A 12,933-nucleotide genomic window follows, 5' to 3' on the forward strand; every position below is an offset into this window, starting at 1 on the left:
TACACCTGTAGTTGATGTAAGTGGAGGTGAAGGTTTAGATGCTGGAGTCAAAGGCAAATAATTTGGGTCTAATAGGTAAGAGCACATGCCGGAGGTAGCAAAACTTGACTAGCCAAATCTGATAAGGGTACACACTGATCAAAAGGGACGGCAAGACGTTTGTAGTTTGAACCTAGCAGGACACCATCAACTATGAAAACATAAGGACATCAAGAAAAATATATTTAACTCGCTGTCAAACCTCGCAAGGAGGCCACCGTGGAGTCGGTCTATGTTGCCACTTGCCACCCAAATCTGTGCCTGCCTCTGACCCCCTATGGTGCAGATCGTCATTCGCTTTCTGCTCTAGTATACCTGTGGTTCCACGGTATCACTCTCCTCTCTTTTCATCGTAACCAGTTTGTTGACACTAGAGAAGCCACATCGTTGTACAACCTCTTCAATTTATCCCAGAATAAAGTTGAGTTGTAGATAGTCACACAAAGTCTTTACTGTCCCAGGGGTTCAAGCATTCCGAGGCCCAATTTAGTTCAGGGTGATGATGCTGACAGAGTCATACTATGACGCGTGTGTAGTTGTAATTGCCGTTTCCAAATAGAAAAATACTGCACTAACAATCATTCTAGTTCTGGGTACCATGTCCCTTGTTTAATTTAAAAGCATGAACAGATAGAAAAATGGAAAATGTCAGTAAAATTCCTGATGCTATGTTCACTTGCTTTCATCGACTGGGAGATAAACGCCCTCCGCTGTCGACCAAATATTCTCAGCTCGCTTGTCTCGAACACCACAGACCTGCATGAAGAATGTTTCAACTCAGAAAACAGGTAACTTAAACAATAGATAAGCAAACCAAGGTCGCATTAACTGAAAAGCTCGTGTCTATGAAAGGCAAATGTCATACTGCCTGAATTCATAGAAAATAAGACCACATGGTAATAGCTGAATCCATTGCAACAACTTAAAAAAACATATGTATTAAATAGCTGTGACATTTTCATGCCGTCTCATTTTATTGATAAAATAAATTTCCTTGATGTTTGGAAGATCAAGGACTGCTAATTTAGAGTTCTTGAACAAATAGTGTGTGTTGACATCGAAGCATACTGCATGTAATTCAATTTTATTATTTCTTAGCATTAATAGCTGTAGTTTCTAAACATGCATTACCCAATGGCATTGGCATATAAGGTTAATATATGTCAGAACAAGGTTGTACTTGTAAGTTATAACTATTATCACACTCACCTCTTGCTGCCCACCACCAAGCCTGTTATACTTCTTGTTGTGACTGTGCAGATAACCTCCCGTATCAACATGACGCAATCTTACCTTCTGATCTCGCTTCCATACCTTGTCCTTTCCCTCAATTTCTAGCCTGCATAATAGAAATGCAAGACATTAAGCTAGATTAAGTTAGGCAATCAAATAGGTAGCATGCATCACATACTGTAAGCAATCACACCTCCAATAGTCACCGGTATCTGATTGTCCATCCCCACCAAAACAGCTAACCTGTAAAGTTCACATTCAAGATTAAGGGCGCATACTTAATTCAATAAAAAAAGCAAAAGAAACATATAGTAAAACAAAACGTCTTTGCGCACAGCAAAGAATTGTCCACATGAGTTCCTAGTGATAAGTCTATTCATAGTAATGAAGATGGTTGGCCCTGGGCCTACCGATAGGATTTTAGTGCGCCCAAGCTTCGGTACGACAGCAATTACATGACACACAACACAAGCTGCTAAAAAACAGCCTGGTAGCATTTGGGCTTGGCAGTTGCAAGTTATTGTAGACATTATCGGTCACTTGATTCAAGAACATGGGCAACAACTTCTTTCTTTGTGACAAAGGACACCGTGTGCAAGACAACATGTGTCAATTATCCACCTACCATGGATAGGGCAAGATGAGGAAAATAGAGACAGGATGCTCACCATATAATGCAGGATATAAGTTTCTCTTCACAGGTGCTGCTATGCCATGATACCCTAAGGCCTAGCCAGGAAACACAAAGCCGTCCTCCGGAGGCCTAGCCAGGAAATTACAAAGCCGTCCTCCTGCCTCACGCCGCAGTCCTCCATCCCCACCCATCTTGCTCTCTGCTGCATTCTCCCTGCCTCCCTTCCCAACACATTCGCATACTGTTGCCTAACCTAGTCAGGCCTTGGGCTGTCTGCCACCACCGATGCTACCAAAGTCGTCAGTTCAGGCCACTGCCAAGCCCTGACCAGGCGTTCCTCTAACCTAAAAGCTGTTCTGATCCTGTACTCCCCCAATCCCACCCCCTCCTTCCCGACCCTCCTCCATCATTGGTGCTACAAGTGCTGGTGTCTGGTTGCTAACTGACAGAGCCAATGGAGACAAGTGCTGGTGTCTGGTTGCTAACTGACAGAGCCAATGGAGGCCTTCATCTTGCTCACCGTGAGTTACGTATATACTCCCTTTGAATGCACTGCCTCCGTGCTTGTTGTTTCGGGAATGGAATCTAAGTGGGGTTATTTGTGCACTGTGAGTTAATTTATGAAATTGACTTGGAGAAGATGTTTCAGCCACCAAGGAATTAGGAAAATTAATCCCAGTTTGGTCGTGTATTTGCAGAATATATTCTAGATAGTATAACGTACACAGATGTACCATGAATCATTGGTAAATAGGAAGGTTTAACTTATAAGCAACAAGTATCTGTAGATTGTGTGAATCAAATTGTTATGTGGATGATTCTCGTGGCTGGGCAATGCTTCGCTAAAATGTGTGATCAAATTGATTGTAGTCAATGTCCAGTTCAGAGATGTTCATGAATAAGCTTTGTGAGTGTGCATTTTTTTCAGTTAATTTTGATTTGCTAGTATTAGTTACACAATTAACATCTAGATAACGCAGTTGTGCTTGATTTGGCTCAACAATGGTTTGTGCAGCCACATGCCACGAACAAGCCACATAGTTGGAATTCTACCATTAATCACAAAATCATATTAAATATGAACTCTTTAGATACAAAGCATATGAGAATTGTATATAAATGCTTATTTAGTGTATAAGATATAGCTTTAGATATGATGCATTGGGAGTGGTTAGGAAAAAAATTGTATCGTCTAATCGCAAAAGCTTTACTCCTGGCCATAGATACGATGGCTACTGGGAATCACATAATGTACAAATATTCATTTCTAGAGAGCAAAATATATTTAAGTAAATTAATGTTTACAGGTTCTTCAACATATCAAAACGAACTTACTAGGTATCACACTAACCTCTAGGTTACCAGATAATGGTGAAGCATGCAGGTGGCTATGTAACCATCTTCGTGTCCTCATATGTTGCAACCTGATGATGCTACCAGTTTCAATAGCATCACCTTGTTTGGCAGATGAATCAAGAGTAGGTCTCACGACCTGCAGGAATACAAGCAAAGTCAAGCCTAGATGTTCAACAGCATCTTCTAACCTTGCCTACTTCAGGATGGAATATCAGACTACATGAAAGACGAATCATATTAATATCGCAATTAACTGCCAATTCTTTAGCCACAAAATAACATTAGGTTGGGACTTTGGGTTTGGGAATGAAAAAACTAGCAGCATTGCAGTGTCAGTATTGGAGTTTCATCATGCTACTGTTTTGATTTATCCATCTATTTAGTGAGATGTCAGATTGGATAGCTACATATAATTATCCAATGAATCGAAGTGACAAATTTCCACAGTTTGGACAATGTAAGTGGCAGGTAAACAACTGATGCCTAATGATTCGGTTTTCTCCGTCCAGACCTTACAATTTTTTTAATTCTCTATACCATTCCTATGTTTCTTTGATATGACATGCACACCTGCACCCTGATTTCAATCAGTGCGGGTAGAGCATTTGCACTCTGAACGAAGAGCCAACGCTGGCTTCATCAATTTTCAAAACCACGGTTTGACATGAACTTGGAAGATGGCGGCAATCGCGCGAAATGAAACCATAAGAGATGGAGAGGCACCCACCCAGTAGCTATTGGAGTCGTCGATCTCGGGGAAACCGGTGACGGACTGCTGGCCGCTGCCGGAGCCATAGGCCACGTCGTGCGAGTGAAGCCTCACCTTGGTCTTCTCGTGCATCAGCTTCACCGTGCTCCCGTAGGTCACCTGCAACGCCATCCAGATCCAGATCAAAACCCAGTTCCTCGCAAAAATCCCAATCTCTTGGCGGATCTTAAGATCTGGGAGGCGGACCTGGAGCCCCTCTTCCGACACGGGGGCGGCGGCCGCGCCGTGGTCGACCCGGGAGCTGGCGCCGAGGAGGAGCGCCACGGCGAGCGCGAGGACGGACGCGGCCATCGCGACGACGGCGGTGGCGCGATAGGGCCTCCGCGGCGGTGACGGCGAGGAGCCTTTCCCCTTGGCCGCGGCGGCGGCCGGTGGTGCCGTGGCCGCGTCTGGTTCGCGCGAGGCGCGCGGGGCTTTGGCCTTTCCCGCCGGCGATCGGCGAAGCAGGGTGGTCTCTCGTGCCTGGGCGTGCTGCTCTGTGCTTGCGACCGTCGAGATCTCGCGGGCTCCGGGACCTTGTTGTGCTTGCCGTGGTCGTTGCTTCCGTGGAGACTGGCTTCGGGTCGGGACCCATCCGGCCTCCACGTGTAGAGGGCCAATCAGAGGGCGACACGTGTTGCAGGCGCGTCAGTGGTGTGTAGTACTATAAAGGACCCCTCGAGAACTTATTTTCACACGTCTGGTCCCTTCATATACTATGCCAATGTCTTCAAAAAATGCATAAGTAGGTGCTTAAAATAACTAAAATTAATGGGAAAATATATGTAAACGTGTCATGAGTTTACATTTTAGAAACATTTAAAGTTAAGAAGTATGTAAGTGCTTGATGGGGTGGCATTTTTGCAATCAATGTAAAAGATATACTCTCTCCGTTCCTAAATATTTGTCTTTCTAGAGATTTCAACAAGTGACTACATACGGAGCAAAATGAGTGAATCTACACTCTAAAATATGTCTATATACATCCGTATGTGGTAGTCCATTTGAAATCTCTAAAAAGACAAATATTTAGGAACGGAGGGAGTAACATGCATAACTTGATGAGCATTGCATGGAGGATAGGATATTAATGCAAAAGATGTAGAGTACTGTAAAGCAATCTAATAGTGGGCCGGCTATTCAGATATAGATGATATTGTTCGCTAGGATTGATGGTAACTTACAAATAGTTTCTCGGTTCCACGGGTATGCAGATGTTACAACTCTATGTTATTGCATTCCACACCTACACAAATATGGTGTGTCTAAGTCGTATCCTCTCGCTATAGAACTTGGACCGTCTTGGCCTTCGTCATCTCTGGACCATGGAACTGGGTGGGGGGCGGGGATTCAATGCGTCGTCTTCCTTACCACTCCTACGCTCTTTCTCCTCCCAACTCGGTTCCCATTCACTGGTCCCCACGCTGATTACAACCGTTTGTGTTTTCTCTATGGTGGTCGCATCGCCTTTCCGCACCTTGTTGGTTTAGCCATCATTTGGATCCAATGAGCGTGATGTCCGAGGATAACTAGAGGTCTTCAATGAGGGCAGGGTCGCTTGCTTTGTAAAACCGTGCGGAATTTGGTTGCAAGGGAGGAGTTGGAGCAAGCCCCATGGAGGAAGGAATCAACACTGTTGCGGCTCTTGAAGGTACTTCGACACCCTACGTATAGATTGGAATTTTCAATTCGATAAAAGGGATTGTATGGATTTGGTTGACATTTTAAATTGATAGGATATGCATACCGTCATCAAGCATAGATCATTATGTAAATGAGATTATCCAAAGTAACTTCGCCATGTTTGTTACATTAGGAAATCTTTGTAGCGAACTCCAATTTATATATACTCCCTCTGTAAAGAAATATAAAAACGTTTAAATTATTACTTTAGTGATCTAAACACTTTTATTTATTTATTTTACAGAGGGAGTATCTGCTGAGTATATGTGGCCATGCTTTGCCATGCTTGTTGTCCATCTCAAACAGCGTTTTGCTTCTTATAAGCAGCTTCTTTCTATGTCCTGAAATACGTGGTCTCTTTTGCTATTAACTGTCGAGCAAATAACTGAAGCGGCCGGTTTTTTACTTTTCTAATCCAAACATAGTTTTGTATAAATTGGTTATTCTCAAAAACGTAGATAAAACCGATTTTCCCTAAAACCAGCTTAAAACGCTTTTTCCATAATCCCATCGCTAATCTCCTCTATCCAAACAACCACTTAGGGCATCTTCCAACGCTCTTTCCAAAAACAGACACACTATCCATCCACAAATCACGTCCGAACATGTCCATGAACAAGATACAAGTCAACCCTGTCTCTCAAATAGGCATAAAATCCAAACAGCAAGGGTGGGTCAAACGGACTTAGAGAACAGAAGACATGGACTGTGAAGACATATGGTGAAGCGAACAGAGAACAAAGACAAGACTACGCGGTACCGATTTCATTTGAAAATGCCCTTGTGCGTTTTCTCAGGGCGATAATGCAAGCGTGAATGCATCTCACGTGCTTCCGAGACCAACACAACAAAGGCAGAGCATTTGCCCCAAAAGGTGTGCCAATGGCGCTGCCCAACCACTCAACAGGACATTACCAACTAATGCTGCGTCTCTGGCAACAAAGAGACCACCTCCGTCTCTTTTCCTCAAACCAGCTGACTGGCAATGGGTAGCAAAGATGCAGAGATCATTCACCGAGCCGTTTGACGAATAGCGCACGGGTACTAACAAAGATGACGTATTAGCTATAGTCCACAATACTATCATAAGATTACCCAAACGAGTCCACGGTTAATATCCTCGGCCGTGCTACTGCCTCAGAAGAGATATCAGCTAAATAGGATTTACCATTGTTCAAGTAATACTGCGAGTTAAAAATCCTCGGTATAAAATTACTCGGTTCTCTATATCCCACAATAAAGCACCAGAGAATTGAAATGCTAAACTTGGTAGTACGACGTTACAACCAAAATGATGCTCTATCTCAGCATGGTCGACCTGGATGGATGACTCCACGTCCTGAAATGAAAACAAGCAGCCAGTTAAATATTTGTCCATAGCAGTATAAGACTTGATTTAAAATAACTGTTACTCCCTCCGTAAAGAAATATAAGAGCAGAGGGAGTAGAAGGCAAGCAGAATAAATATGCCTTCTTTTAGTAAATAAAACTGCATTCTAGCCAACTAGGTCCAGAGCATAAATTACGTCTAAAGTATTGACATGGTTTAACTCAAATTCTATAACATCACATTGTTTAACTATCCAGTATGTTCATATAAATCAACTCAAGTAGCATAACAGGTGATCAGAGCACCATTCACTGGGAAAGAGGCAGCTTTAAGACGTAATATTGCTGCTCTCAACTAACACTGAAAAAATGGCCCAAACACCAGTGTTTTATACAAGTCCAATGCGCTTCATGTTCCCATCTAGTCCAACACCAGGATACTTGGCTGCTATTTCTGGTTCAAGCTTTTACCCACAACGTCACTGTAATCATAATGGATACATATTGCAGGATGTGTCCTTAGAAGATGATGAATACAAAGGCATTATATTGGCTAATCAAACAAAATTTATAGTCACAACATGGGCACAAGACAGTAAGGCAATAACTCAAGTGATCTCAGTTTAACTTTCTTTTTCTTCATTGGCTGTCAGTAGACAAGACCATGTGGAAATAAGATGAACGAATAAGTATGCCATTACATACAATGTGCATCTAGTAAGGTAAAGCCCCAAAGCTTGTCCATATCTCAGGCGTGCCAGATAATTCAATGTCGACTCTTTGTATGAGTATAGCCTACATTTGGTCGTTTTCCTTTTAAATGTCAGGTTAAACATGAAGTTGAAGTATCATTACATCGCACCCCATTTAGCAGCAAAAAATCCAACAAACTGATAGCTTAAACCAGATTCGAACAAGGACAGCTGCTGTAAAATGTGGTGAATTAAAAATATAGATATGGTTCAGCATGTGTTTTGTCAAATGCTCACCCCAAATACTGGGAAACATCTCAACTACTCAGATGAAGTTAATATCAGTAGACTTATATTGTTACAAATACTTTCATGGTACAAATTCGTAATGCCGTTAACCAACATGTACTTGTAAAGATGCGGTATAAGTTGAAATCACGAACGAATCCCCAGAGTATCCACCAGATGACTACTCCCCACGTTCCCTCCATTTCACAATATATGCCCATATTCGTGGTAAGACATGCAAGTCGAGGTGAGAAAATCACCAGCGCAGTTATTGCAGTATCTCCAACCTGTACACTTATTATAATGCTGTCACATGGGTTATTGGGTTGGGTGGCAATAAATATAGTATTTGCTACTCCCTCTGATCCATAATAATTGTCACAGTTTTGGATCGGAGGGAGTACTATTTAAATGGGTTAAGTATCGCCATGGAGCGAAATATGCTGGGAATACAAACTTATCCAGCATGCTCACTATTCATGAACTCGCAAGTCATTGGTTGATACAAAACACCTCATCATGTGTGCTCACTTTGGTCCAAACGAGGCCAGGTCAAACGATTTTGCACATGTGGGGCAGCAGGTAAACGTGATCATACCCCGGGTCAGGCCAGGTCCCGGCCAGGCTTGATAAAACCCAAAGTGAAATTTTGTGCATCCTTGGTCTATGTTCTTGTACCATCACTACGACCATGTTGTTCAAGTATTTCATAGATTTTGTGCATCCTTGGCCTATTTTCTAAGGGCACTCACAGTGCACACATCTAAATCACTACATGCTAATAGTTTCACCTCATCTAGATAAAATCATGCATGTTACTTCCCCAAGCGCAAAGTGCCCAGGTATCTACAAGTGGGCCAAACCATTTAATAACCAACTACAGCTTCTCTGCGGTAAAACTAGCTCCTCCCAGACAGAAGCATATTTCACCATCTCATGTTCTCTCTCCTTCACACCTTAAACATTCTCAGATTTGATAGCAAAAACTAGCCATAGATCTTGGTGAAGGTCAAAGGATTTGAAAATGGTACCCTGCAGGCAGCAAATGTTTTATACAAGCGGAAATATGGAACTTTCAGAACTTGGTCATGATAGCAAACCAAGGAAAAAGAAGATGGGCAGTGCCCTAGTTCTGAGAGATGGAGAAGATTCCGAATAGGAGTGGTAGTCGACCGCACCATAATATGGTGGTGGTACGATGGCTGCAACTGCCAGGCGGAACCACGTGCAATCATGGAAGCGCTATAGTGTCCTGTGTTGAGCATGTCCCATATTTCTGGATATGATCTTCTTTCTCCGCAGGAACATACTCATGGTTGTGCTGCTTCACTTGCTTGTCTTCTCCCTTGCAGCGCCAGAGAGCGGGCAGGAGGCAGCAGGAGAGGGCAACTGTGGCGTCTGGAAATGGTGATGCAAGTGTCGCCGGCAGTAGTCCTTGGTTTCGGGTGACTGCTTCGTGCGTGAGGCTGGGAAAGCCAACATGAGTTTATTCCCTTTTTCTAGACTCCAAACCAAATTGAATTTCAATCACGAAAATCATTCAAGGTCAAAACTAGACGAGGACTCTCAATTTAGTTATGCTCCGATTTTAACAAATGTATAGTCGTTTTCGATTAACTCGACGAGTCGAATCAGTCTCGAATTTCCATACAACTTACAGTTAACAAAGTGAAATTTTGGTCAACTCTTACGACTTGTGTCAAGGTTTAGCCTTCATAATTTCTGGGGTATTTTCATATGTGTATAGCGGGGCTTGGACTCATATTGTGAGACAGAGAGAGTATACAAGAAAGAATTGCAGCTTCACAAACTAACTCTCTGAATAGACATGTAATCATATGAATCAATCATGTGGGTATTTGAAAATTTGCCAGATCATTTTACCCACGGATAAAAATTAATTATAGCACCAAACCTGAAATACTTCTGCTTCTGAGTCCCAACGTGCATTAATATGTTAAACAGCATTATGTAGATATATGGTTACAACCAGACTAATCAACAGTGAGACTGTGAGAAACCAATAGCACCAAACACATAGATACTCCATCTAGCACAGTATTGTATTTCAGTTTTGCACTGGCCAAATACGAATTTGACTATAAATTTCTGTCACAGTTTATTTGTAAAGCCTAATAAATTATATTAATTTTACACTCGGACGTCATTTTCATGTCACTAATACTAACAGCATCAAACTCCAAACCGTTTAAGAGCTTCTAGTTAACGAGCTCTTACTCTGACAAGACATCTAGACGATACATACATCTTTTCAATAAATGGGGGAGGACACATGGTATATTCATATAATCATATTGCAGGACAAAACGTCAATTGTACAGGACGTGAATCTAGGTGAAGGCAATATACTAATGCTTGACCGAAATAAATACAATCTTGTTGCCTCACTGTTTTAAGATATAGTTTATGATAAGTATACTCAGTCTATGATTATATCCCATAAATAACAAATTATGAATTAGATTAGAGGTCATTGAAGTGTCTATCATAAAGTGTTTTAGGAAGGGCCTGGCCAGTGATACCCACTAGAAAATTACACCATCAAAGTCATCACATTCCACAAAGACAAAGGACAACCTACCACTCTACCATACTCCATTTTATTCCGTGTCACTTTACTACATGCCAATTAAAATATGCTTCTTGAAATAAAAGTACGTATACATTATAGAAGCATATTTGACAGTGAATCTAGAATTATGATTCCATTCTTGTAGATGTAGATAGGTTTTCCTATATCCATGGTCCTACCTTAAAATGATTAACTGATGTGGATCTCAAACAACATACATTGTGACGCTGAGGGAGCATAGGAGCATTTACAGAGGGAAACTGAAAGAAACGAAAGAAGTCTATCTGCCATACTAGTCTTCAGAATCAAGGAAAGAAGTTGAGGGATGCGTCCCAAAGTAATTTTGAAACAAAACCAGCAGTTTTTCCTGAACATAATTGATGTTCTTCTTTATTACAGTTGGAGAATCGCATATGATATTATGAGTCGGTGTGCATTTCGTTTCAGCTATAAAACCATTTCCGAAATGACAAATTCTCTGACTCATCTAACAAGATTGGGTGAATTGCTAAAATATGATTAAACCCATCATGTCCAATATTCAAATTGAAATCATCTGAACCAAAATGCCATGCGCAGCAGGGAAAAGAAGAGATACTATAACATACCTCTGCAACCAAAGGAAAGAAGCATCGGTCGCCGGTTGAGACAACAATTACCTCCAGCTACTTGGCCAGAAGGTATGAATGCCATATCCAGTCTTCCAGTTATCCAGGTAAATCACCTTCCTGACTGCCCACCACCCAACCGCCATGATTGCCAGCATCGCAAATCGCTGTGTCTGCAGGCTCTCCACCTTCACCAGCAAGTGTGTCATCACAGCTATCATCAGCCCCACGAGGGTGTACAGGAAACCCACGGCAAACCCCTCTGCGCCGAGCTGCATCCCCGAACCCTGGTAGAAGAAGACGAGCTTGTTTGGATCCTCCCGGTCCGTGATGAACATGGGCGTATGCCTGATGATCCCGTACATGCCCCCTGAGACGCTGAAGAAGTAGACGAACAGCGCCCCGGCCATCCAAAGCTTGCGGTCATGAAGCAGGGTGTCCCCTTCCATGATCCTCTTGATCCCGAACGGGATGGAGATCAGGAACAGGAGGCCGAGCAGGATCATCTGGTTGCGGGAGACGAGAGGCGGGCGGACGATGGGGCCGACCTCGAGGCCGGTGCGGGCCTCCACGAACTCGACCATGGAGTCGGCGAGGCGGGAGAAGTGGGACTGGTCCATCTGCTCGGAGTCGGCGAGGCGGGAGTGCTCCGGGCGGATGAGGCGGACGTGGGGGAGGGAGTTGACGCCGAACTGGGAGAAGGAGTGCTGCGACTCGGAGAACTCGATGTCGGCGAAGAAGAGGTCGGAGGAGTCGGGGTTGTTGGCGTGGAAGGAGGCGGAGAGGAGCGCGAACTCGCGGCGGAGCTGGGGGAGGTGGAGGTCGGTCTTGGAGTGGAGCGAGGTGGCGTCGAAGAAGACGAGCACGGAGTAGGGGCGCGGGGCCGGCGAGGAGAGGAAGCGGGTGACGGAGGTGTCGGTGAGGTGGATCACGCCGGCGGGGGAGCGGGAGCGGAGGGACTGGAGCTCGCCGACCAGGTCGTTGGCGCCGGCGAGGGCGGAGGCGGCCGCCGCCGCGAGGAGGAGCGGGAGGAGGAGGCGGGGGAAGATCGCCATGGCCATGGGTAGATGTGGATCTGGGGAGGAGACCGACGGCGAAAACTGAGCAGGTGATAGAGCAAACAGGGGAAAAGTATGAGAGGAGACCTGTTGGGTGGACCCGCGAGAGAGTGCAAGCACTGAAAATAGGCCCGCTAAGAGGTTGCAATGGGCCAAAATCTGGGCCTTAAACATTTCTTTTTCTTAAAGCATGTCCTCCACCCTCGCTCGGCCGGCCCATTCGCACTGCGAATAGGGCCGGTAAGAGGTTGCATATATATTTTATAATATTTTCATTGTCTCAAAAAAATTATAATATTTTCAATCCCTAAAAAAATTAGATTTTTTCCAAATATAAATAAAAGAAAAAAGAAAATGAGAAAATAGAAACAAAAAATGCGAAAATAACGCGGACACCGGGGACGCGGCGCGGGCAGCGCTCACGGTCGTCGCGCCGCTTCAGTGCTGGTGCAAGTGAGAGGTCGCGTCTGCTCTGCGCCGACGTCAATGTGGAGCGGCCGCTCTATAGCGGCATGAATGCGGGCAACTGACTGGGCGGGAATGCACGCGAGCTAAGGAGGAGGGTTTTTTTTGGGTCGGGATAGTCAGGAGCGGGCGTGATAACGGTCCGGACGCCCGCAAAGCCCCCCCCCCCCTCTCAAATAACTTTATCTCCTGTTTGCGTGCGATTTT

General features: G+C 44.0%; 2 protein-coding genes across 2 annotated transcripts; both read right to left on the reverse strand.

Annotated features, from left to right (window-relative positions):
- Positions 1-572: 572 nt before the first annotated feature.
- On the reverse strand, positions 573-4,570 carry LOC125520749 (stromal cell-derived factor 2-like protein). The gene is made up of 6 exons (XM_048685751.1): positions 4,218-4,570; positions 3,990-4,130; positions 3,258-3,398; positions 1,466-1,515; positions 1,249-1,378; positions 573-795 (listed from the first exon to the last, which is right to left on the reverse strand). Exons 1-6 carry the CDS (start codon positions 4,320-4,322, stop codon positions 712-714), a joined length of 651 nt encoding a protein of 216 aa, XP_048541708.1. The 5' UTR covers positions 4,323-4,570; the 3' UTR covers positions 573-711.
- A 2,272-nt stretch (positions 4,571-6,842) lies between these two features.
- LOC125519792 (probable dolichyl-diphosphooligosaccharide--protein glycosyltransferase subunit 3) lies at positions 6,843-12,326 on the reverse strand. Its single transcript, XM_048684560.1, has 2 exons — positions 11,204-12,326; positions 6,843-7,032 (listed from the first exon to the last, which is right to left on the reverse strand). Exon 1 carries the CDS (start codon positions 12,262-12,264, stop codon positions 11,251-11,253), a length of 1,014 nt encoding a protein of 337 aa, XP_048540517.1. The 5' UTR covers positions 12,265-12,326; the 3' UTR covers positions 6,843-7,032; positions 11,204-11,250.
- Between the last annotated feature and the right edge of the window lie 607 nt (positions 12,327-12,933).

The sequence above is a fragment of the Triticum urartu genome, chromosome 7, assembly GCF_003073215.2.
Source record: "Triticum urartu cultivar G1812 chromosome 7, Tu2.1, whole genome shotgun sequence".
In the NCBI taxonomy this organism is placed as follows: Eukaryota; Viridiplantae; Streptophyta; class Magnoliopsida; order Poales; family Poaceae; genus Triticum; species Triticum urartu.

What these genes read in the sequence shown, in the direction of transcription:
- LOC125520749 (XM_048685751.1), bottom strand. Translation starts at nt 4,322, where the DNA reads ATGGCCGCGTCCGTCCTCGCGCTCGCCGTGGCGCTCCTCCTCGGCGCC. An exon ending in TGTCGGAAGAGGGGCTCCAG is followed by an intron (nt 4,131 to 4,217) that starts GTCCGCCTCCCA and finishes ATGGCGTTGCAG; the next exon opens with GTGACCTACGGGAGCACGGT. An exon ending in CATTATCTGGTAACCTAGAG is followed by an intron (nt 1,516 to 3,257) that starts GTTAGTGTGATA and finishes TGAACTTTACAG; the next exon opens with GTTAGCTGTTTTGGTGGGGA.
- LOC125519792 (XM_048684560.1), bottom strand. Translation starts at nt 12,264, where the DNA reads ATGGCCATGGCGATCTTCCCCCGCCTCCTCCTCCCGCTCCTCCTCGCG.